Raw genomic sequence first — 26,662 nt, 5'->3', positions numbered from 1 at the left:
ATATTCATCATCATTAACACAAATAACACGATTTACAGCCCAAGAAAAGAGTTCACAACATTTCCCCCTTACAAATGGGTTTAGCTACGCATGGCCATAAAGGAAAGCAAGGAAATGACAAGAAGAAATGCAATGGAAAATGGAATCAAGGATGAAGAAGTGGAGCTGAAGGTTTCAGCTCCAAGTGGGTCGGTATGCTCTTTGTCTCTGCTGCTTCAGTTAGTGCTCTTCTCTTCCTCTTGACTTCTTCAAACAACTGATTTGTTTTGGGAGGTTTTCTTGAAGTGAGGGTGAGGTGATGTGAAAAGTGAAGTATGAAGGCTTCCTTAAATGTGAGCATTTATACCCCGTTCTATTTTTGGGGCAACAAACAAATCTTGTGGGCCCCGTCTCTCACTTCTAGGTGATTCCTTGAGTTACTGTGGTAACTCCCAGTGTAAAGTTCTGTCACTGTCAGCTTGTCGTTTTCTACTCCTTTCTGATTCCAATGCTCACTACAACAAATATGAGTTTTAATGTCGGACAGAAAAAAAAATACGGAGGAAACTATGACGGACAAAAAAACACGAAGGAAACAATGACGGACAATTTAAAAAATAAAAAAAGAAAAGAAATTATATTTCAATGTCGGGCAAGGCCCGACATAGTAGATCATCATTTGGGCCCGCCATCAAAAGTGGCCCAAATTTTATTTTTAACCCTAACACTAACTTTCCACCAAATTTTGTGGTCTTTATCTCTCACCTCATTGTGGCGTGAAATAGGTAGAATAGCGAGTCTGGTGGCGACAGTCGAAGTCCAAAGCTTCGATCAATGGCGACAACAACATAGGATGGGGAACTCCATGGCTTCGATCGACAGCGATAGTAACGAGGACGACGACCTCCATGGCTTTGATCGACAGCGGAATCCATCCTTTTGTGCAGTGGGTAAGTTTCTTATGAATGTCAGAATACTCAAATTGACTCTTTAGAATCTCTATTACTTCATGATTTATACTGACAAATGGCTGCAATTTGTCTAGGGTTTGGTCGACACCCACCAACTGTTTTCGATTGTTTCGCATCCCCTGTTCATATGGCCTTTTGAAATTGTGGGTTTTGTGGATACTGCTTTGTTTTTTTTTTTTTTCCTCTTTTGGCCGTAAAGGATATTTTTGTGAGGAATGATTGAATTTTGTTTTGAGAAGCTGTGTTGTTCTTTTTCTGTGGAAATTGTAGTTAGGTTGAAGCTCGGTCAATTGGTAATAAAATCAAATAATACAAATTTAATTGTTTGCAAACTCGGACTCTGTGTTTTCACTTCTCATCATTTTTTTTAGTATAAATATAATCATGTTGTTCACTCATTTGAGATACTTGCACCTAAGGCCAAGCATGCAAATTTGTAGGTTTGGAATAATTAGAACCATTTCGTGTTATTTTTTTTGTGGTTCTCTTGGTTTCTTTGGCTTGTGTTTTTGTATTACCGAAATCGTCCATTTATTTTACTTCTCGAGTTTTATCTCTTACTAAAGAATTGTATTTGGAGATGTCTTTGAAGATGATAGTTTATATTAATTGCTCTCGATATTTATGCCATATAATGTTGGTTTTTAATGGTCATGATGTTAGTTTTCTTTCCATAGCATGTAAATTGTAATGTATGTCCATTTCTATATGTTAGTTTTATTTGCCCTCTGGGTTTGTGATTTTTTCTGCCTTATCATTTCCTTTTGTTGGCAAAATTTGTTTCTTTACGTTTTCTTTTCTTTTTCAAAATAAAACCAATTGGTCTTTTAGGGTCATTTTGAAATGAATTTTGAACCAAATCGTTAGAAGTTAGATAATAAAAAATATTTTAACAGGTTCTAAAAACACTTATAAAGTGTGGGGCATTTACTGGTTTTTCTTTCCAAAAGTACTTATAAGAAGTTCTTTCATTAATATATATATATATGTGTGTGTGTGTGTGTGTGTGTGTGTGTGTTTTCTAAAAAAAAAAAAAGACTATGATCCCTTAATAATTATCAAAACGGCCCTAAAATTTTCCTTTTATTTTCCTTATTCATCCGTTTAAAGTAAAACACACATTTTTTTATTAGATTTTAGTCTTTTTCAAAACCAAAAAAATAAGATGTCCAACAATTCATGGAGTGTCATTAGGTGTGGACAATGTGAGAGTCATGGTACACATTGTCATTGGTGAAAATGCTACACTACCAATTCCTGTTAAGGGGGAGATAGAGACATTAAATCAAACCATTGGTAGCTTCGTGGCATGGCCTCGTAGACTAGTAATTTTAGATGACGAGAAAAAGGTATGTGTTGTTCTAACTTGAGTGAGGTTTTAATTTTTCATTTGTTAAATGTTTGTAATTTTGTTTGTCAAAGGTTCCTTCTCCTCGAACGTCGAAGCCAATAACACAATCATCTAAACATATTGATGTCCATATGACTATTAAACTCCTAAATCAATATGCCATGCGTACGATGAACCACAAGGATGTCATTGGATTCAATATTAGTGATTACATATTCGGAAGAGAGAAGATCATTAGTTTAACACGTGATGACATCATGCAATACTACGAGATGATTGAAATAGGCTATATGTGTGTGCTCACATACATCGCGTAAGTATATTAAATCTATTTCATATCTTAGATTCGTTAACTAAGAAGTTTAATGTTTTACAATTATATTTTTAGGTATCTTTGGAATGAATGTGAGGAGGAGACACGTAAGAAGTTCTTGGTGGTTGACCTAGACAACATTGTACCATAAATAATGTCTCAAGAAACTTGTTCCAGACATCTAGCCAACAGGTTAGACATGAGTAACTTAGAACAAGTAGTACTCATCCCACATAACAGCGGGTAAGCTAGCAATTTAACTTCATTTTACTTATTTATAGTTTCTTTTATCCATGCATGATTGATAATATTATCATGTTGGTTATTAATAGTTTTCACTGGAAGTTGTTTGTTATTCATCTCCGAGACAATTTTGTTTATGTATTGGACTCTCTAAGGAGTAAGATTGAAGAAAATTATAAGGGAATCATTAACACGTAAGTGCCTTGAACTCTTATAGTTGAAATTTTTACAATTATGTTATTCTAATGTTTCAAATTATTTAGATGATTGAAAATGTGGCAAGCCAAACATTCTACTCAACAATCTCGCAGTACTACAATTTGGAAACCTGTGAAGGTAAATTTGCATAAATTATAACAATGTCGCAGTAAATTCTTTGTATAACTCATAATTTTGTTATTTTTCAAATTTTCATAGTGTCCTCGACAACTAGGTTCTATCGAGTGTGGGTACTATTGTTGGGTGTGTTGCCCTAAACTCGTAGTTTGTATTTTGTAAAAACAAATGTCTATTTAAGTATTGTCACTGTTGCACAAAATCCTACCACATCACAACCTATTGTTGATCTCAACGCACGACCTGCAGCTGCTGATAGTGATTTATCACATTTTGATTTTGGTCCTGCAGCCTTACCTCTGGATATTGGCAACATTGAGAATACTATCACCTTACATTTTGATGTCCATTCTTGCACTGTTGTACCATCTGATGGTGTCACTTCAAGATCTGTTATGCCCCTTTGCGTTTGTCGCTCCCAGCGCTCACGACATCCTCCTTTATATTTGAATTATTTTCATTGCAACCTTTTGCAAAATATATCCACTGGTTCATCTTCACGGCCTGATGCTACACATGTTGTGATGAATTTATTTCTCATGACCACTTGTTTGTTGATCATAGACGATTTGTGTCTCTGTAGAGTTTGAACCTGTTTATTTTCATTAAGTTGTTCAGTTTCCACTATGGCGCAAGGCTATGGATAATGAACTTACTACAATGGAGCACACCAGTACTTGGTCTTTTGTTTTTCTTCCCCTAGGCAACATGTTATCGGCTATAAATGGGTGTATCGCGTCAAATACAAAGCTGATGGCACAGTTGAATGTTATAAGACACGTCTTGTTACTAAGGGTTCTAATCAACAATAAGGTATTGATTTCATTGACACTTTTTTCCCCATTGCCAATATTGTGATGGTTAAAGTTTTGTTAACTTTTTATGCATCGTATGATTAGCCTCTTGATCAAATTGATGTTAATGATGATTTCCTAAATGGAGATTTATTTGAAGAAGTCTATATGTCTTTGTTTCTTGGTTATTCACCTACTTCAATTAATTAGTAATTAGGGGGAGTCAGTTGTTTGTAAACTTCATAAATCCATTTATGGTCTAAAGCAGACATCTCGCTAATGGTTTACAAAATTTTCTCATGATTACTCTCTGTTTACACGAGGGTGTGGTTCTTCATTTGTTGCCCTATTAGTATACATTGATGATATAATTTTGACTGGGCCATCTCTGCTTGAACTTGAATCTATTAAGGTCATTCTCCGGTCTTCTTTTCATTTTAAAGATTTAGGATTTGTTAAATATTTTCTTGGTTGGAGATTTCTCGTTCTCCACTTGGCATGTCTCTGTCTCAACGGAAATATTGTCTTCAAATCCTTGAAGATACTAGTTTTCTTGGAGCTCGTCTAGCTATTTTTTGTGTGGATCCTAATCTTAAGGTTGCTAAATCTGCTGGCAATCCACATTCTCATAAGGAGGCTACTGTTTATCATCCTTTACTTGGTCATTTGCTTTATTTGCATATTTCTCATTCAGATGTCTCTTTCTCTGTTCATAAATTTATTAGTCAGTTTTTACAACAACCATGCTCTGGCCACCTAGATGCAGTTCATCACTTGTTACGATACTTAAAAGGTTCGACAGGGCATTTTACTGCAAAAGTCTTATTCTTTTAATCTTTGTGCCTTTGTTGTTGATGCTGATTGGGGTTCTTATTTAGACACACGGCGCTCGGTCACTGCTTTCTTTGTATTTCTTGGTGAATCTTTAGTTTCCTGGCGGTCTAAGAAACAAGCCACTGTTTCCCGTTCATCTGCCGAAGTCGAGTATCGTGCTCTAGCTACTATCATGAGTGAGTTGGTTTGGATCCATTAGATACCTGCTGACCTACTTGTTCCTTTTTCATCGGTGGCTGTTTACTATCATAATCAGACTGTTGTGTTTATTGCTTCTAATCCTACTTTTCACAAGCACACGAAACACATTGAAATTGATTGCCATTTTGTCCGAAACAAGATTATATTCTGATGGATTTTTGAAGTTGTTACCCATACGCTCCAGTTCTTAGTTGGATAATATGTTTAACAAAGTCTTGATATTACCAAGTGTATTCTATAAATACGGTGTGAGAATATAATTCAAAATATTCTTTCTCATAAGCTTATTCGCAATAAATATAATATCAAGATATTCCACACACCCAACTTTAGAAATGACCCTACTTAACGTACACACACCAAACACGAGAGAATGTCCACTCTTGTCTTTATAAACCACTAAAAAAAACAGCACATGAGAGAGAGAATTAATATAAACCGTCCAAATTGATAGAACATAATTTTTGAGCAATTATTGTTCATAATTTGTACTGAAAAAAAAAATGTGGGAATCAGATCTCTCTTTATTTCGCTTTCGAATTTCTCACAGTTTAGCAGCTTCGTTATTTTTTGTTGTTTGTACAAAATCGATTATGTTCACAGAAAAAAAAGTTGAAAAAAAGCGACAACTGACGCGTAGGTCCTGACGTCATCAGCCTTACGTAACCAAATAAAAGTAATCTTTTTTTTTTTTTTTTTTGAGCAAAGTTTGTTGAATCGATTTGAAATCTCCTACCTAATTTCATGCGACTTTGAATATTTATCAGTATAAATATTTATGAATTTAGATAAATGAATCAAAGTTGCTGAGTTGAGTTTATATGATAAATTTTGTTAGCCATAAGCTATAACTATTTTAACCTTTGAATTCCTTTTTTTTTTTTTAATTTTTGTCATCATTTCCTCATCAGTTGTTTGATTAACGAATAGATGGTATGGTTTTAAGTTTATATATTAATGCGACGATACAAGCATTAATACGACTAGCAAGGGCCATATATTATTCATCATGTGGATATTCACTCATATGTGCACCAAGCATTGGGCCCGCAATGAAATAGGTACATGATGAAATACTAACCCGTCAGATGGACTATAACATAATTGCTAATTCGTGCAATCATAGGGCATTATTGACCATCGCGTAGCATGATCAAATAACTTAGTAATACGATCATAAACTCTAACGTGTTCATGTGGACTATAAGATCATGTTGGTCTTTCACGCGAGCATTTATGTGATGCTCTTTATAAAATGCAATAGTTAGTCCTATCTCACAGTGTTAATCATAAGAACACGTTGTGTGATGCTTATATTTTAGCACGTATATGACCTATATATGGCATATGTAAAGAACACAATATAATACTTCTCAAAGAAGTTTCACATGTTTTATTAGAAAAAAACACTTGAGAATTTTAGAAAGGATATGCTAATCCATAGTTGGTCGATCGTCTCTTTTGACCAATATACATGGCGTGTTTGTCAATATAAGACCACACCTATTTTTCTTTTTCTTTTTTTTCTAAAGAATTGGTATTGATTATGCAGCAGATTTCGTGGAATTTTAATTTCTAAGTTTAGCAATTTCGACCGATTGAATTGAATTGAGTATTTTGATTTTAAGTCTAGAGAAAAGAAAGAGGAAAACAAAAAAAAAAATCAACTCAAAGTTTTGATAGTGAAGGCAAAGAATGAAATATAAATAATAAATATGAAGCAAATTAAAGAAAATGAGGACGAAAAAGTAATTTTACATGATAACGACTCAGACTAGAGTAACAAGTTTTTCAAAAAGCGGTCCTTCGCCCAAATGGCATATATTATAAGGCCAACAAATTATAGAATAAAAATACGGTATAATATTTCAATTTAAATATTGATTGAGTTGACCACTCACCGACACATTGTCGATGGTTGGATTATCAACTATCAATAACTTTGACTTTACAAAATAATAAAATAATATTATTATTATATAAGTTGAAACACAATAGATAAGATACCTTATTACATTCTTTAAAATTTGATGTCGGATCTCCTACCCATGTTTTTTGAATTTGAAAAAAATGATTAGTTATCTTGTTATCTTTGATATAAAACAAATATATAGAGGCATTTACATAGATAACATATAATAAATATATATTTTTGAATATTGTTTATGCAACAAATATTAGTCAAGGTCGACCTCGACAAGATTTACCTCTTACCAAAATCAATTTATCATGTGTTTAAATAATATTATTGACACGACCCGTCCCAAAATACCTACTAGTCCCAGAACGAGTCGTGTCGACCACAGACCCCGACTAGCTACAAAGTCCATGGTCAACTTTCTTCTTAACTTTGACTAACAAACTCTGAATGGATGCACAATAAAATAATAATCTTTACAGAACAACCATTCTTACATCCAATTCTATACTTTCGTTTTTATCAAAAGGTGTTAACAGTTTTACAACAACTACATGTACGTACAAAGTGATATGCAAATCCTCAACTACTCTGGATGGCAGAAGCTGAACTAAATTCTCTTTGAAACTCAAAAAGTCAGATACTCAGATACAGTCTGGGAAAAACAAAAGATAAACAGTGAGCTCGGAAGCTCAGTGAGTGGTAGGTTAATAAGAAAATATTCTCGTAAAACTTCTTTCATAAACAACTGAAATTCAGCTCTTAAAAACAAACTTCACAAAACTGAAGTAACAAACATCCTCATTTAGATTTCATAAAACTTGAGCAACTAAAAAATCAATAAACTTTCTCAAGATCAAACTTAAAACAACAATTTTCTTTCTAGGCAAACTGAAAACACAACGCTCCTAAGTTCAAAATTCGGAATCCGGATTTGGCTCTAATCGCCTCGACATTCCCCTACCTCCCCTGCAACCTAGTTACACCAACTTCTCAACCTGCTCTAAAACACAATCTAAAACATATAAAACATTCTTCTTCAATCATAAAACAGATAGATAAAACTGAACACCACATATGTATCCATATTCTATTCTGATCTACTAACGTAGAGTAATCTCAATACGCATAGCAGAATAATTCTCTCAATGTGCAGAGTAAAATGGTTCCAAATACCTTCCAGTTCTGGGTATACTATAGAAATACATTCTTATAGCATACGGGTACACTTTGATACAATAACATGGTGGTTTGAAAACTATTCTCATAAACTGTTCTAAAATTCTTTTCTTCTTCTTTCTAAGAACTTTTCTAAATTCCTCAAATCATTTCTAAAACCTTTCTTTCAACGAACATTTCATGAAATTCTAGAATCATTTATGAAATCCCTTTTTAAATAACATTTCATAACTTTTCTTAGAGATTTCTCTAAATCATAAATCATTTCTCAATTCTAAAAAACATTTCTAAAATAATTCTTTCTAACACATTTTCTTTAATTCTGAGTAGAAATGCTAAAACATACATAATATATACTTTTTTAAAATTTAATCATAATATATTTCTAAAAACATCTAAAATAAATCACTCACAAATCCTTCAACTTGGTCGTCCCTTGCTCCAATTTCTGTCCGACTTAAGATGTCGATTCAATATCAAATCAATTCATGCTTTAATCCAATATAATTTCAACATATTCTTAATTCCAATATAAATCACATTATGTTTCAAATTAATCCACATATCCAATTTTTCATGTCATTCTCTCTCTTCATTAATAACCACATATTCAATTCATAATTCATTATCTTTCTTTATTAAAACACTTCTTTCTCTCTCATAACACTTACAAGTGGGTCCCACAAAACCCATTCAATTTCTCTTCATCTCACTCCATCTCAAGCTATTTCTCCCCTTTTCTTTTTATTTTTATTATACCTTATTTATTTTAATCCATAATTTATTTCTCTCTCATCAACAACTATTCATCTTCTTCTTCTTATTCGTTCAAATGGTCGATTTTCTCCATTTCTTCCTTCACTTTCTTTTGCATTTCTTTAGCCCAGAAAACTCCTTTTTACCAAAACCCATTACATTTCCACATTACAGACGTTAACCCATAGCTAATAAACCCCAAGAAACTCAACAATAAAATCTTAACTTCTATGTACTTGGTTTCCCATCTCCTGTCGAGACCAACAACATCAATTCTACATTTCTTTTTCTTCTTCTTCTTCCATTTAATTTTATCGTGACACCCCCAAATTGATTATTTTTTCACTAAATCCCAAATTTTACCACGAACTCTATTTTAGATCGAAACCCGTTCACATAAATATTCCATAGGAACAAGCTTAATTACCAAATTTCCATCTATGTTCAGTTGTTGAATTCTTTCAATTTAAAGTACGCTTAACTTTAAAGTTTTTATGATTGAGCCACCAAAAAGGAAAGTACACCTTGTTTGTATAGGTAGTGACTATCAATTCTTTCAAATCTTTCTTAACCATTCATGTACCCCTCCTCTCTTTAAGCCTTTTACATGTCAATTTTCATAGGTTCACACTAAAATGAGCATAGCCCAACGGTAATTGACATATATCTCAAACTAAGAAGTTGTGAGTTCGATTCCCGTCCCGTACTCCAGAAAAAAAAATTATAGGTTCACACGTCAAGCAATAGGTGAATATTAACTCTTCCCCCAAGAGGCACTCTTTGAGTTGAACTTGCAAACAACAATACAAGTGCTTGTCAATTGGCATGAGCTGATATTACTTTCTAAAGTTAGATTTATCTTTACTTGTCTATTTCTATTCTATTTACTTGTCAAGTGAATTTCCCTTTTTTTTTTTTTTGTTAAGAATAGTTCTTTACTTTTTAGAATAATATTTACCTTAATTATGATCTGTAAATAGGAAAATTTGACGACTTTTCTTTTTTGAAAAGTAATTATATATATATATATGTATACTCTTTATTTTTTACCCTTTATCTTTCTTACTTGTCAAAAATATATAACGGTGGTCAACCAAAAATTTATATTAACCAGATATAAGAATTATTCTATATTTTGAAAGCTAAAGAAAATTCAAGTGAATCAATCAATTTGATCTTTTTGTAGGTAAGCAAATATTATTGGATAAGAGAATATTCCTCTAGGTACTCAGTTGGATTGGTCGACCACCTGGAGCTTGACTAGGACATGTGAACCCTCACACGAAACTAATGGATCAGCCAATAGATCAACCAACTTGAAGTAGACTGGCCAACAAAGGCATAAAATAATAATTCAAATAACATTATCTAATATAATCTTGGATAAATTCATAGATTGTGAGTTTGCACAATAACGTTGATGTCAAAGCCAATACCTAAACCAATTCATTAACATCAATGCTGACGCTGATGCCATTGCCAACCAAGAACCAAAATCAAAACCAAACCAAACCCAAAATCAATTCCAAAACTAATACTAAAGCTAAATCAAACTCGTAAACAATTCCAAAACCAAAATGAAAACCAGACCAAAGTCAAAACCAAACCAAATTCAAATCCAACAACCAAACCACCAATATCAAAATCAAAATCAAACATAAATGCGAAAACGAAAACTAAAACCAAACCAAAATCAAAATCAAAATCAACAGTCAAAACAAAATTCAAAACCAAACCAAACTAATATCAATACCAACTAATGTCGATAATTCACAACGATAAGTCATGTTTCTCTTTCTACATTATCCTCCTTGCCATGGAGGTAGTATTTCCCTTAAATAGGTCATCCATCCAACCTTCGATATCGTTAGGCTGATACTTTATGTACTTCTTCGATTGTCCTCCCAGATCGTACTGAAGAGTCGTTCCATGGGGGATTTCCAATTCAGGGAATGGTTTGGGGCCAAGATTGAATATACGTGAGGCCTGCATTGCCGTTCATGGTACGATGGAATCATCACCAAAAGAAGATATATCACTATACGTTGGTAACAATCACAGAAAATATTAGGCAAGCCTTGAGAAATGCACACAAAAACAAGACTTCAACCCATTTTGAAACAATTCTTCAAAGAAAAGCTCTGATTCCATGTTCAATTATTTCATTGAATTGTATTGATACAAACCTAATAATCTATTTATACTCATCTAATCCCAAATTATAATTCAAATAGAAAACTCCATTCAAATAATATGATGTAAACTATATCTTAATTCAAATAACATAATCGAATAATAATTCAAATAACATTGTTTACTTGCCTTAAGCCTAACACTAACTCGCCATACCTAAAGTATACAACTAAGTAGAGATTGACAAAGTGGCTGAGTTGACTTTCAAGGTTATCTTATAAATATTTTAATTCTCCTCGGGTAAGAGACATTTCACTTGCTCAACTAAACACAACTTAATTTAAATACTATGGATTTAAATACAAATTTAAGGATTAAAATGTGTTCGGCGTAGCACTTAAAAAGGTGTACATAAATTTCCAAAAAATCAATCTCTAGTAGCATACAGACAAGTATTTTTTTTTATTTTGTATAATTATTCTATGGTTCATTGATTTATATGCTATTAGACCATATATCAATCCAGGAATTTTTGTCCTCGAAAGATCAAAACAAGGAAAAATCGACAGAGGATCGAAGTCTTAATTTAAAAACAATTGCTGTAAAATGATCATGTTGCGCCGCTGCATGTTCGACACCTGCCCTCCCATCAATGCCAAGAGCTTTTGAAGAAAACGAGTAGCGTCGTGGGTTTTCTCAAAAACCACTCAATAATTATTAATACAAAAAAAAAAAAAATCTTTTTCTCTCTCCTCTTCCCTCTCACCATCGGAAACAATCTCTCTTATTTGGTCCGAGACCGACCGATGTACAACCCTAACAATTATATAAATAGATGTAGATAGAAATATCGAAGCGTTAATTTCATGAAAATATTGATAAAATATTGATGTCCATGAATATTTATATAAAAGTCAAAGAAATTAAAAAATTGTAAAAAATATTTCAATTAGCAAATAAACATTTTTCAATTTTTAAATAAGTTTTAAATGATTAATATTATGTATATATTGATATTTTTCATATTGTATTGAATTTTTTAATAGGATGGAAATATCGATGTTGAACCTAAAGAGACATGAAAATGTTGATGGAAATGTCAACGTCTCAATGGATACTTATTAATATCATGATTGTAACAGTATTCTCAAATATCTCCAATATGATATTGTCTGTCTTAGACATAACCCTCTCGACTTTAGCTTTTAATTTTATCAAAAAAAAACCTCACAAATAATACTAATTGAAATTGATAATTATCTTCATCTATACATGTCATAAATTACTTTTTCCACTTACCAATGTAAAACTTTATTTGCACAGCCTATAACAGTATAATAACCATACAATCACATGTTTTACATTGCCAAAAATCTGTCGGTTCATTTATTTGAAAAGTCCAGCAGTACACAGCTCTTTTAATTTCACTTTCCTTGCTTTTTGCAATTTAACTTTCGATGCACATGCCCAAAATTTGCCTTTTTTATCGCTACCCTGTGACGTTGTCCCTGCCCAGCTGCCTTAAAGAAAGCAATAATTCCATTTCACACTTAATTACAAAAGTCATTTTCCTGCCCCTAAAAAAATCGTGTCTACTTTCTTTCATTTCATGATAATGATTCAACAAGAATCTAAATCGATTTTGATATCCACTACCTTCAGGTGACTCCAAATATTTATCCAATCTTATTAAAAAATGATGTAGGGTCGCAACAACTATTTATAAAAGCAAAATTATAGTTTGAATAGATGAAGCAAGCTCTCTCGTAATACTTGATGGAAATTATCAAGTTAAGAATTATTTTTTGGAAAATATCGGTTATATACCTTGTTATGGTTAAGGGAGATAAGTAATATCTTATCAAATTCAATTATGCTTATTGATGATGCGCGAATTATGCTCTCCCGATTCCTTCCCAAGTTCGCACCAAACTTGATAATCAGGGAACAGAGAACCTGCAAAACCAATCAAATCTAAACCGGTGTGACTTCATCCACGTGGGCTCCGATGCCTAAGTTAGCAAGGAGAGTAGATGGATAATGGAGTTAGAGTGTAGAGAGTAGGGTGTTTTGGCTTACCTCTAAGGTTTGGCTCCCCCTTCCATTTATAGAAGTCAAGCTCATCCCTTTAGGGTTTACCCCAGTCGAATCCTCATACATCTCAATATTCGAGCCCGCTCGTTCGTTGTTGGCTTTTGGTCAAATCGAGAATCAAGGTGGGATACTTCGAGTGGGACTGCGAAACGGTCAGGATGAACCGCTACAGTTCTTGGTCGGGGGGGCCGAGAATTGCTCGGCGTCGAGGCCTGGTCGGCGCCGAGCACTGGTTAGCTAGGGGTCGGCCCAGTCGTCGAGTGCCGGCCCCCCTTTCCTGGTTCGTGCTTTCTCTCGGGTTTCCTCTAGCCCCCGTCGCTTGGTCCATTCTTCTTTTATCTCCCCATAACAGTAGCCCCAACTCTTAAAATAGAAACCAAGAGCATCCTAAGGCCTCTATGTTGAGAGTATTTGTTATCTGGGGTGGATGACTACTTTTGTGGAACAGTCCTATTTTTAGTCGCTGTTGATTGTCGTCTTAATTAGGCTGACTTTCCTAGCCCCCATTCTCTTTTGTTGTAGTTGTTTACCATCAAGTCTCTTAGCATTAAGAGTATTTGTCGTTGTCAATTGTTGCTTTCTATGGGCTGACCTGTTATAGCCCCTATACCCTTTTGTCGTAGTTGGCTATAGTCAAGTCTTTTGTCGCTTTCTATGGGCTGGCCTGTTGTGGCCCCCATACCCTTTTGTCGTAGTTGGCTATAGTCAAGTCTCTTGGTTTACTCTTGGGTTTCTAACCTACTTGGTGTTTGCCAACGATTTTATACCCTGAGTCCAATCGATACCCTTTTGTTATTGTCAATTGTCGTTTTATGGGCTGGCTGTCGTAGCCTCCATTCTCTTCTGTTGTAGTTGGCTGCAATCAAGTCTCTTAGACACTACTATACGGTTAGTTTTAACCGTTAGATTTTGGCCTTGGGATCTAAATTTCAACAGGACCAGTGGTACTTTGGGTTTCTAACCTCTTTGGCTTTTGCCCATGTTTTATACCTCAGAGTTAATATCGAAATTCTAACTCATTTGGCTTTTGCCTATGACTTTTATACCCTAAGTTTAGTCGGCACCCTTGGGTTTCTAACATATTTGGCTTCTGCGGTTTTTTACCCCAAGTTAAATCAACACCATCGGGTTTCTAACATATTTTGGCTTTTGCCACATGGTTTTTTACCTGTGGGTTTCATTGAGAGTACTTGGCTTGCCTGCTTTCTGTTTTAACCTTACTGGGCCTGTACGTATGCCTTTTTCAGCACCTCGGGATTATTTTCCGTGGTTTCACTGATTGGCTTTTAGCCTATCGGCCTGCTTCTAGGTCTGTCCCTGTTTGAGCTCTTTGACCAGCTATTGATTAATCTACCCATGCCCCCACTTGAGGAGTTTTCATGTAGAATAAAGATAAATGCTCAAGTAGTAAAGAATTAATCAAATATCACATGCTAGAACCAAAAGCAAGTAACTATTTTCTAAAATGTAGGGCCAAACGTGATTTTAAACGAAGTAAATGATATAAGCAATTGTAAAAAATTAAGCCTAAACTATTAACCAGGCAAAAAGGAAAGAAATATTGTTATGTGTGATCAGACCGTCAAGCATCATCTTGAGATGGCGTAGTAGCATCCATGCAAGACTCACTACTCTCTCCCGATTCTTGCTCGAGTGAGTCTGTCGTTAGAGTAAATTTTTCCAAAAGGTCTCGTTAATACAACCGGTCTTGAGTTTTGTCATGACCCCGTTTTGAATGGAGTAGTTCTTCTATGCTCATATATTTTTGAGCTCGAGTCAATGCTTCTAAGAAGGTTGTTGGAGCTCTCTTTCTAAAGCAGAATGACAGTTCTTTATCTCTTATGCCAAATAGGGAAGCGAGTAGTGATATTTCGTCGGTAAGATCTTTGACTAGTAGTCTTTCCTCGTTGAAGCGAGCCATATATTCTCTGAGGCTCTCAGTTGATTCTTGCTTTATGGTCAGGAGGTAAGTCACAGGTTGGCTCCTATTCTGCCATCCAACGAATTGCGTGACAAATGCTTCGGCTAGTTTTTTGAAGGAGAAGATTGATTTCTTCTTAATTGTCGAAACCAGACACGAGTAGTGCCCGTTAACGTGAAAGAGAACATTCTGCACTTGATTGCTTCTTTCATCCCATAGAGATCCATCCATTCTCTATACACGTCCAAATGGTCAAAAGGATCTGTTGAGCCATCGTATTGCTTTATAGTAGGGAGTTTGAACTTTGGAGGGATCTTTTCTCTCATTATTTCTTCCACGAATGGGGAATTTGTTTGCTCTATAATCTCTTCAACATCGTATCTTCTGTCTTTTCGTTTTTTACTGTCTTTCTGTGATCTTTCTGTATGCTCATGTCGGCTAAGCGATTGTTCTTTATGTAGCGTGGTGTTCTTGAGGCATGGTCGGGGTTCCCGCCGACGATAAGTATCATTCCGTGGTTTGTCATTCCCTCCAATTACCAGTTTACTCCGTGCCACTGGGCTGTTCGTCGACTCCTTCGTGTCTCCACTCGTGGGAGCTTTGCCCTTTCGTGGATCTTGTACTAGTGCTGGTGGACTCTCCTCTTGTTGCTCAAGTCTCTCAATAATGAGAGACATGTTTCGATTCACTCGTACAATCTTCTTTTCTAAATTAGCCCACTTGTTCTCTTGTTGTTTAGGAATTTCTATTTGTTGCTCTTTCTGCCCTAGAATTTGTCGCCTTGTATCACCCAGGGCCTGCTCGGGAAATTGTCGACCTGTTTCACCCTCGGCTGTCTCGGGTAAAGGCAGCCTCCCAGTCAAATGACGTTCGTTGCCAGCATGTTGTGGTTTATTTCCAGAATTCATGTCGATTTGTTTTTTTTAGGATCTGTCCTGTATTTTGTCGATTCGCTTCACCCTAGACCTTCTCGGATCCTGAGTAGCTCTCAGTCGACTTGTTGATCGTCTCGACTTCTAGACCTGAATTGTCGCTTCTCGGATTCGAGCAGTTCTCTGTTTCACTTGTTGATCATCTCGACTTTTGGATCTGAATCGTCCCTTCTCGGGTCCTAGCAGTTCTCGGTCGACTTATCGATCGTCTCGACTTTTGGATCTGAATTGCCCTTTCTGGGTCCAAACAGTTCTCGGTTGACTTGTTGATCGTCTCGACTTTTGGATCTGAATCGTCCCCACAAAAGGCGCTAATTGTTGATGCGCGAATTATGCTTTCCCGGTTCCTTCCCAGGTTAGCACCAAACTTGATAATCAGGAAACAGAGAACCTGTAAAACCTCAAACCTAAACCGGTGTGACTCCAGTCACACGAGCTCCAATGTCTAAGTTAGCAAGGAGAGTAGATGGATAATGGAGTTAGAGTGTAGATAGTAGGGTATTTTGGCTTACCTCTAGGGTTTGGCTCCCCCTTCCATTTATAGAAGTCGAGTTCTCATCCCTTTAGGGTTTACCCTAGTCGAATCCTCATACATCTCAATATTCGGGCTTGCTCGTTCGTTGTGGGTTTTCGGTCAAATCGAGAATCAAGGCAAGATACTTCGAGTGGGACTGCGAAACGGTCAGGATGAACAGCTGCAGTTCTTGGCTGGGGGCCGAGAACTGCTTGGCGACAAGGAGGCCTCGGCGTCGAGGCCTGGTCGGCCAGGGGCCGGCCCAAGTCGTCGGGTGCCGGCCCCCTTTCCTGGTTCGTGCTTTCTCTCGAGTTTCCTCCGACCCCCATCGCTTGGTCTATTCTTCTTTTATCTCCCCATAACACTTATGGTTGTTATATACCTTGTTATGGTTAAGGGAGAAATAATACTCCTACACATGATAGCCCAACTGGGGTATGTGGATATCATTGGAAAGCTACATCGAACAAGTGAATTGGCCAAGCCAAAAAAGATGATCGACCAAAACTTATCTTGGAGTCACAAGCTGAGGACCTCATCTCGACCAAGCTACTCACCCCAAGTGTGGAACTAACCCAATGTCTGACATAGGATCATGCATACATGATATGAGACAAACTTGACACCAAATGAATTGGTTGTATGTATAGCATATGTTGTCGGTTTAGGTACAAACCAACAGGGTGGACAGGTTGACATTTTAAAGTTCTTATGTAAATATTAGAACCTACCTTACATACTTCATATGCAAGTATGCAAGACTAGTCCTTTTGATGTCAACACACCTCCTTCAAAACACTGATTCAAGTATTAGAAATGTGTTGGCCACAACACTATACTAGTGCAAGGTTTCTATACACACCCTTCGCATCATTCGGCTCATTATCGTCAACTCTCAAGATCGAATCTCAATGGAGTCCACTTGCCAGAAATCTGCATCTAACACACACACACCCTTTTAGTTAAATTTTACAAACGACACTACTTAAACATACACACACCAAACACGAGCACGAATGGCTCTTAGGCAATACTTTGATAAAGAGACCTTAATATACTACAGCTCCAATTTAGGGGTAGAATCGTTGGAGCAGCTCAATTGCCCCTTCGCGGAGCTCTTTTGAATTTTGAATTGTTTTTCTAATTCAAGACCCAATCAGTAGACACTACATTAGTAAGGGCTATCATATCAAGCAGCTAAAAATTTTGCGAAAAACTCTACTTAAAAAACCCAAAGAATACGAGAACAATCCAGCCCATCCAAGAGCATTTGGCTTCATCATACTTTTTTTTTCTATGGCTATGGACAACGGAACTATAAGCAGACTTAGCTGCTAATCTGCTAGCCATAATAAATATTCCTTTTTAGGTGTTCACGAGCTAGCTGATTCTCCCCTAAATGCGTTGAGGTGTAGCGGGCAGGAAAAAGTGAAAAAAGGGGGGAAGTCGTGGATTATTGTTCACCCACCCTATTGAAAATGACGAGCAGCTCGACTGTTTGGTAAGTTTATTTAATTACATGCTTCATTTTCAACCATAACATTATCTACTATTTTTTTTTATCTTTTGATTTGTCTATACCTATCATTTCTTCTATTATTTCATCATTTGTATTACTTTTACTTTCAATAACAAATTTATAGAGAATACCTTTTTGAGATTAAATAAGTTTTAAATATTATAGGGTCCTTTTTTAGAGAAAGTCATCAACTTATTAATTATGGATTTTTTATTTTCAAGTAAACTATATATATAGTGTTTAAATATTATAAGAAAATTTTAAGAAATGTATATTAAAAAAATATGACGCCCTTCTAAAATTGAAGATTTTAGGTTACTGTCCCACTAAGTTATACCGAGTTTGAACATGAAGAATAAGCAGAAATTCCACTCTTTTCTTTATAACCACAAAAAAAAAAAAAAAAAACCAACGAGCCACATGAGTGAGAATGAGTATAAACCGTCCATATTGTGTAACAGAAACTGATAGAAAATAATTTTCGAGCAATTATTGTTCATAATTTGTACTAAAAAAAATGTTGGAATCACATCTCTCGTTATTTCGCTTTCAAATTTTTGTAACAGTCAGCCGCTTTATTTCTTAGGTTGTTTGTAAAAATACGATTTTGTTCACAGGAAAAAGGTTGAAAGACGGCTACAACTGACACGTATTTGCTCACATCATCAGCCTTACGTCACCAATAAACGTAATCATTCGGTTCTTTTTTGTTTGCCAACCCATAACCAATAACAAATAACCAGTCAAGTATTTTCTAAAAAAAAAATACAATTCGTCCACGTAATAAGAACTTTTTTTTTTTTTTTCTTTTCTCTCTATTTCTCAGTATAAAAACAATTAGAACTGCAACTCACAAAGTACAACGAAATTATCGGAAGTGGCAGCAGTCCGATGTACGAAAAGGAAGGACACGTTCTGTTCGTGGCATTGGCCACACACGGCCACTTCAACCCAGGCCTCCAATTCGCCACCGTCCTCTCCCGGCGCGGCCTCCACGTCACCTTCGCCACCTCCTCCTCCGTCCGCCGCCGCCTCCCGGAGCTCCCCTCCTCCCCACGCCTCTCCTTCGCCTTCTTCTCCGACTCCTTCGACGACGGCTTCAAGCCCGGCCACGACGTCGTCCTCTTCCTCTCCCAGTTCCAAAGCCACGCCTCCGCCGCCGTCCGCGACATCGTCCTCTCCGCCGCCGCCGCCCGCCGCCCCTTCACCTTCGTCCTCTACTCTCTCCTCACCCCATGGATGGCCGACCTCGCCCTCTCCTTCAACCTCCCCTCCGCTCTCTTCTGGAACCAGTCCGCCTCTGTCTTCTCCATTTACCACCACTTCTTCCACGCCCACCGAGACCCAATTCGGAAACTCTTCTCAATTCCCAATGGCCGAATTCAGCTGCCGGGCCTCCCTCTGCTGTCCTCCGACGAGCTCCCCTCCCTGTGCGAGCCGGCCAATCCCAACTCTCTGGTCTTCCAACTCTTCGACGCCCATTTCCGCGTCCTCAATCGAGACCCCCATTTGAAGATTTTGATCAACTCGTTCGAGGAATTGGAGCGCGACGCCTTGAGAGCGATCCCCAATGTGGATTTGGTCACAGTTGGGCCGGTGATTCAGCGCGAGATTCCGTCGGATGCCTCGACAAAAGCCCACGTGGCCTGGCTGAACTCGAAGCCGAAGTCGTCGGTGGTGTACGTGTCATTTGGGAGCATCGCGGCGCTGTCGAAGCCCCAATTGGAGGAGATCGCCGGAGCGCTGCTGGACTCGGGGCGGCCATTTCTCTGGGTGATGAGGAAAACCGTAAATGGGGTGGAGGACGAGGCAGTCAGCTGCAGAGCTGAGCTGGAGGCGCGCGGGAAGATAGTATCGTGGTGCTCGCAGGTGGAGATTTTGTCGAATCCGGCGACTGGGTGTTTCGTGACGCACTGCGGGTGGAATTCTTCGCTCGAGAGCATTGCGTGTGGGGTGCCGGTGGTGGCGTTTCCGCAGTGGACAGATCAGGGGACCAATGCGAAGATCATCGAGGAGTTGTCGGAGAGTGGCGTGAGGTTGAGGGCAAATGGTGATGACATTGTGGAGCGAGGGGAGATCAAGAGATGCCTGGAGCTTGTGATGGATCCCAGAGCGGAGGGGGAGATTTTGAGGAGGAATGTCGGAAAATGGAAGGAGCTGGCCAAGAAAGCGACTGGAGAAGGAGGTTCTTCCCACGTCAATATTGGGGCTTTTGTTGATGAGGTCTCCAATGCGGCTGCCCTCTAGTAACCATTACATGAGATTAATTTGTTATTTTATGTCATTTTGGTACCTCTGTTTTAAAATAGTGCACTTCTTATTTTTTAGTTTTTAGAATGATTTAAATGTTATATCATCTAATGCATATGGAAAAGATCGACTTGGAAAATATATCATTCATCACGTGATATTCACCATTGGCACTAGGCATTAGTAATTCACCTAAATAATTAACAAACTAAAAACTAAATTATCAATAAAACATAATTAAACAATATTTTACTAGTTCACATCATTTCTATCAATCTTTATTATATTGTTTCAACATTTACACCAACCACATCAATATTTCTATAGATAAGTTACTCATATTCTACGTATTAGGGTTAAAAGTGACTAATTATAACCTAATTGAGTTACTTATAAAGTTTTGTTAATTAAATTAAAATAATTTTCATCAATTTGCATAATTTCCATAATATTTTTTAAAATATCCATCAACATCAACATATGTGTAAAATCGATATCTCGATATTTTCATCAACATCGAAATTTGAACCTCAGTTATCTTGTAAACAAAATACAATTTGACTGAGTGGTTTTCCCATTCTCTTGCTTTCCTGCCTTAACTCACGTCATGTGTTTGAATTTCAAGTATCACACACCATTTTTTTCCCCTTTTTTAGCGCCCTAGCCTCGCGTTTTGGGTTCGTTTTGCAACTAACATATCCTTCATTTTATTTTTTAGCGCATTCTTTTTTTTTTTTTTTTAAATATATTAGCTTTGGCGTCCTTGGTTGGGATCATAGCTAACGCATCTTTTTTATTTTTTTATTTGATTAATTTTATAACACATTCAATTTTATGTCTTTTATATACAAAAACAAAGTTTTACGTCAAAAAATTATAGCTTTTATGTTTTTGTTTTGTTTTGTTGTTGTTTTTTTTTTTTTGAAGCAAGGAGCTAAATAAGAAAATTTTAATACGGTAAAATTGAGAATTTTATAAGATCAATGACCAAATTGAGGAAATTCTTAAAGAATATGACCAATCGGCTATTTTTTAAAAATCTTCTAGTACTAGACCAGTACTTTTTATTTTCTTTAAAAAAAATACATATTCTTTTTATTTATTTATTTATGGTTTTGAGAATATAAATATTCTTTTTATTCACACAATAATTTATTTATTTTTATTAATAATTATCTTTCAATGATGCTTGACAAAACGTGACAAACAATAAATAATAAATAAAATAGTATTTATATTCCTGCAATAATATATATATTAAAAAAAATGGAAAATTGGGGCCTAGTCCTCATGCAAGTAGTAGGTCATTTGGTCACCTCATCCTTCTTTAGTTTTAATTGAGACAAGCACCTACCTATCACAATGACTACCACCAGCTTCCCCTTTTAGTCTTTTCACCCACTTTAAATTATTTTCACAAATTTTATTATCTAATATTTTTAAAGAAATTTGCAACAAAAAAAGAGTTATAGAGAAATTAATAGTGAGATATTATGGAGAGAATAACAAAGATAGTAAGGACGCATTTGATTCTTGATTTGAAAATGTGAGATTCAAAAATCAAAATTGTATTTCATGTTTTCGAATACGTGTTGGATAGCATATTTGAAAATTAAATTAAATATTAAAAATTATCTTTAGTAATATATTTGTAAAGTAGTGGTAATTAACAACTAAATATTTAGTTCAATCTAAAATATTATTAATTAATTTATTAAAATATATGTTTTAAATTTTGTATAATTATTTATTTTATAATATTATATAATTTATAATATATTATTTTTTACATCTTTTAACTTTAACAAAATTTAAATGAATTTATTACCTGAAATAGTGCATTTATCAAAATTTTTATCATTTTTAATGTAATTCTGCATTTTAAAATTTCAAATTTAGAATCTTGAAACACTTAAATTTTAAGAATTCACACTATTTGTATCACAAAATCCTAAAATAATTTTGAAAATAAGTCTGCCAAACATCATATTCACTAAATTAGTTTTTGAACACGATAAACATAATTCGAATTTTCAACCAAACAAACATCAGAAAAAAAAATTATTGTGTGCATCGAGAGAAAAAGGAGAAAGAAATTGTATGTATGAGACTAAAGATGAAATATTCGAATTTACTTCTTTCAAAACTTGTACCAACACATAAATATTGGATATCAGGGGTGGACTCAACATTTTTGTTTAGGAGCTACATTTAAAATTTAGTAGAAATAATTTACAATGTACGAGAATAATATGTATAAATTTTTTATTCATAAGAATTATATTTTTTATTTATAAGAATAATTCACTAAATTTTATGCAAGATGTTAAAAACCAATGTGGGGAATTTCTGTTTCAATATTTAAGCCAAATCTTTGATATGTAATTGTAAAAAAAAAAAAATTACAAATTGTGATGAATTCTACTTTAGTTCTCAACCATAAAGTTACTCGTAATAAAATTTAAAGATTTACGTATAAAAAGCATAGAAATACCAATTCCAAAAGATGAATGAACAAACATGTAGAATATTTTCTACAGCAAGATTACCTTTAATCCATACAGTTCAAGTAAGTCCTCCCCTCTACTTGAAGCTAATTCTGGTTCAAGATTATTAGATGGATAAGTAACAACTAAAGAGCTTTCTTTTTTCTTAAAAAATTAAAAAAAAAAGAGAGCCATTTGGTGCAAATGTTTAAAGATAAAAATGGAGTAATTTTGGTGTAACATGAGCAGTACAAGAATGTATTTAGGAGTGATTTTGGAATGTGCAAAATCACTTGTATTTTCATTAATCATATCTGAAAAGTTAGAAAACTGACTTTAAGAAAGCTTAAAATCACTTTTAAATTGATTTTTAAGTTATCATTTTGATGGTGATTTTCGAAAATCAATTCTACTTAAATCTCTCGTTCAAAATCACTAATTCTACCATCACTCCGAAACACAACGGATAAATTGTTGCACTCAAGAAACATTGGGTGGAAAGAAAGAAAAAAAAAACGAATTAAAAAGTCGTGATTTTTCCAGCAGTAGTCAGTACAACAAGCTTCATAATTGGCCGCCCAGCATCACATAAATGACCCAATTTCACAAAACAAACTACAATCGTCACAAGTAATAGAGAAGTAAGTAAAGTATCGTCTCCACCGGGAATGAATGATTACTAATTACCAAAATTAATCTCCACTTCAATTTTATTTGAATGTCGAACGTTTAATGGTGGTGAAATGAAGTAATTCTAACAGAAACTAGTTCAATAACAAAAGAAAATATCACAATTATCAAGAATCAAGAATAAATTCAAGCGGATTAAACTCTAGAGCATGACTTCACCAATATTGCCCTTTAACTCTTCCTACTACTTTATTCAAAACTTTTCTAAACAATGGTTGTTGGCAGATTCTACCCTATTGACTCGATATTCTTTCTCAAGCAATAACGATTTTCTTCGAAAAGTAGACTATCTATATTTCTATGACTACTCCAACGATTCAAATAATTAAGTACATAGAATCCAAAAACTATGCCACCAAATTCACAAGAATATTTCTATCTCTTGCTTTAATTTGGGAGACCTATTCAAATCTAGTCAATAATCTTGTTTCTCAACCTCGATTTATGACAATGAATCAATGTAAAGAATGGCCAAGTCTCAACAATGCATTAAGAATATAAAAAGTTCTCACAACCAACAAGTTTAGAAAGAAAATCAAATAAAGAACATAGAAGAGTCAAGTTTGATAAATGCTACATCAATGCCCTAGAAAATGTATTTAGTTCATGCTTGAATCCAAAAAGAAAATCTCAATCAACATCCTTGAAGGAAGTTAAAGCTAGAGGAGAGAAAGAAGAGGAGAAAGAAAACAAATCTGGCGATCTCTCGACATTGTTCGTGTTCCTTCCAATCTTCTCAAAATCACCTCTTTTCTCTCTAAAAATACTATGCTCCTCTGTTTTTCCTCTTTTCTCTCTATTTTACCTCCTATTTTTCCTCCTTTCTCTATGATTTTCTCCTTTTTCTCTGTTTTTCCTCCTCAGTGGCCAAGGCTAATATGAGATATTTAACAAAATTCTATTGCGAGTGCCTAGGCGCCCAAACACGTGCCAAGCAAAAACCCCGCTTCCAACTTCGTAGCGCCTAGGCGCCCAACATTTTGCAGGTCGGCTCTTAAGCGCCCAACATTCTGTTGTAGGTCGGCGCCTAGGCGCCCAACATTCTGCCATTTTATCAATTTTCAGCACCTAGGTGCTCAACGCACTGAAATTTGGTTCACTTTTGCTTCTTTATTTGCTCTTTTTCTCCTCTTCATCAACTAAAGTCCTACAAAAGAAAGAAATACCAAAAACAATTAAACTACCCAAAGGAAATGTCGGTAAAAACTATAAAATGACTCAAAAACACCCTAAATTACTAGAGCCAAAAGTCACTTATCAAATTACCCCAAACTTATCATTTTGCTCGTCCTCGAACCAAGAAAAACAACCAAAGAAAATTTAAGCAACCACTAAAGTATTATTGAGTAGAGATAGACTCAAGCTTCAAAAACAAAACTTTCTTACTTACAAAAGAAAATGAAACTAAGCTCAAGCAATGTCGAAGCTCTTTAACCAACAAGATAATTTGTCTCCATTTTAGGCCCTATACGAGTGTGTGCACAATTCTTCATAAATTGTCATCTCTCATACCAAAAACAAATTTTACGCACAAGAAAACTTAACCATTTCACATCCACGAGCTACATGCAAAATACTAAATAGCATCACAATTCTAGGATATGCAAGAATTCGCTCATATGTCGTCTCAAGAAAAAAATCAGAACTTTAGCATCTCTCATTCTTATAAGCCAAGTCACCATGAGCCAAGAATGTTTAAATGATAAAGAGTTTTCTAAATCAAATATTTTCCTAACTAAAAAATTTTTCAAACGCTAAATAATCTGCACACTTCCTTTCTGCTTCAACAATTTTTACACTTATGAGACTCGAGGACTGGCTACTAGCCCTGTAGCTTAAAGAACACGTTCACAGCCCTCCACTACAGTCACTTATAAAGATCTCTAAGTAATTGACAAAATCATAATATATCGACAATGGGTTGAACGAGGTTACACTAGATTATGTAACTATTACTACTAAGATCGCTAAAAAGCCTCTCATAACTTACTGCTAGCGGAGTATCTATAAGGAAGACACGGAAAAATAATTGCATTTTCTTTCCTCTCCATTTTCTTTTCGCTCTTTTCTTTCTCCTCACTTATTTTTGCTAATATTTTCCCGTCTCTTATTTTCTCTCAAGCAAATGGTATGCAAAAAAACGAATGTGATTTTTTTAATTTTTTATTATTTTTTCTAACATTTTCTTTCTGAAAAGTAAAATAAGATCTAAAAAATAAAGTAGCAAAATACACTTGGGAATCAGTGTCCTCACTGGGAAATGATATTTGAAAGCGAAAAAAAAAATATATTAAACAATTAGGATAAGGAATTCTCTATAGTGTTTTAAAATAAGTTTAGGAAAGACCAGCAGAAAAAACCTTATTAAACAAACACATTAACAGATGGCTCACGACTTATGCAAACAAGAAATGTTAAATTTCCTCAATTCCTTAATTATCATCATAGACATGAAGTACTAACAAGACACACCCTAATGGTGAATTAATAAAGATTTATCATGCTTTTCATGAATGATAAAACCAGCTAAGCACAACCTTTAAGCAACGAAACAAACAAAGTACTCAGAATTGTGTGATCAATAAGATTGTAAAAGGGCCAAAAACAAAGTCAAACCAACTACACAGTCAATAAATTCAGCATGCTTGAAACTAATTTAACATTTAATTTGTAAGAGCGAAAATTGTAATTACTAACTCCAGCTATCATTGTCTACCAGAATTCAACAAGGAACCACACTACCCCCAAACTTAAATCATGCATTGAATGAATGAAAATGCATAAAGGACAAGCAAATAATCAAATAAACATAGGATAGGGGATACTGAGACTTCCTTGAGTGACACAACTTTAAAAATCTAATAACTTCGATGACTTCTTTTCTTTTCTTTCTTTTTTTCTTTCACCTTGCTCAATTTCCTACCTTCAAAAAGTAAAGTTAGAAAGAAATAAAACTAAAAATAAAAATAAAAGAAAAAATAAACAGAAGTTGCAAAAGAAACATTTGGGTTGCCTCCCAATAACGCTTGATTTATAGTCTTTAGCCTGATTTTTCTTCTCCTCTTCAAGGTGGTTTAAAACAGTAGGATGCATATGACTTCGAAGAAGATGAGGATGATGGTGATCTCGCCTCAATGATGCAAGAGCAACTCGTGGGGTTATAATAAGGGTCGGAATGTTTGAAAACTTTGAAAATGACTTACTCATCTAACCCTTAGGGGGTGTTTGGCCTACGGGTTCGAAATTAG

At 35.2% G+C, this 26,662-nt stretch overlaps 1 protein-coding gene and 1 long non-coding RNA gene across 2 annotated transcripts; both read left to right on the top strand.

Annotated features, from left to right (window-relative positions):
- Window positions 1-3,490: 3,490 nt before the first annotated feature.
- LOC148210435 (uncharacterized) lies at window positions 3,491-5,200 on the top strand. Its single transcript, XR_015792336.1, has 3 exons — window positions 3,491-4,006; window positions 4,713-4,780; window positions 4,866-5,200. It is a non-coding gene; the product is annotated as an uncharacterized LOC148210435 (long non-coding RNA).
- Window positions 5,201-18,806: 13,606 nt separating this feature from the next.
- On the top strand, window positions 18,807-20,379 carry LOC111016219 (UDP-glycosyltransferase 75C1). Its single transcript, XM_022291521.2, has one exon. The coding sequence runs from the start codon at window positions 18,880-18,882 to the stop codon at window positions 20,233-20,235; it is 1,356 nt and encodes a 451-aa protein (XP_022147213.2). The 5' UTR covers window positions 18,807-18,879; the 3' UTR covers window positions 20,236-20,379.
- The last annotated feature ends 6,283 nt before the right edge of the window (window positions 20,380-26,662 follow it).

This window comes from Momordica charantia, assembly GCF_013281855.1.
Source record: "Momordica charantia cultivar OHB3-1 chromosome 7 unlocalized genomic scaffold, Mcharantia_2.0 BLBB01000007.1, whole genome shotgun sequence".
In the NCBI taxonomy this organism is placed as follows: Eukaryota; Viridiplantae; Streptophyta; class Magnoliopsida; order Cucurbitales; family Cucurbitaceae; genus Momordica; species Momordica charantia.
Note: the sequence above shows the minus strand (reverse complement) of the source record. Positions and strands in the feature narration are given on the sequence as shown.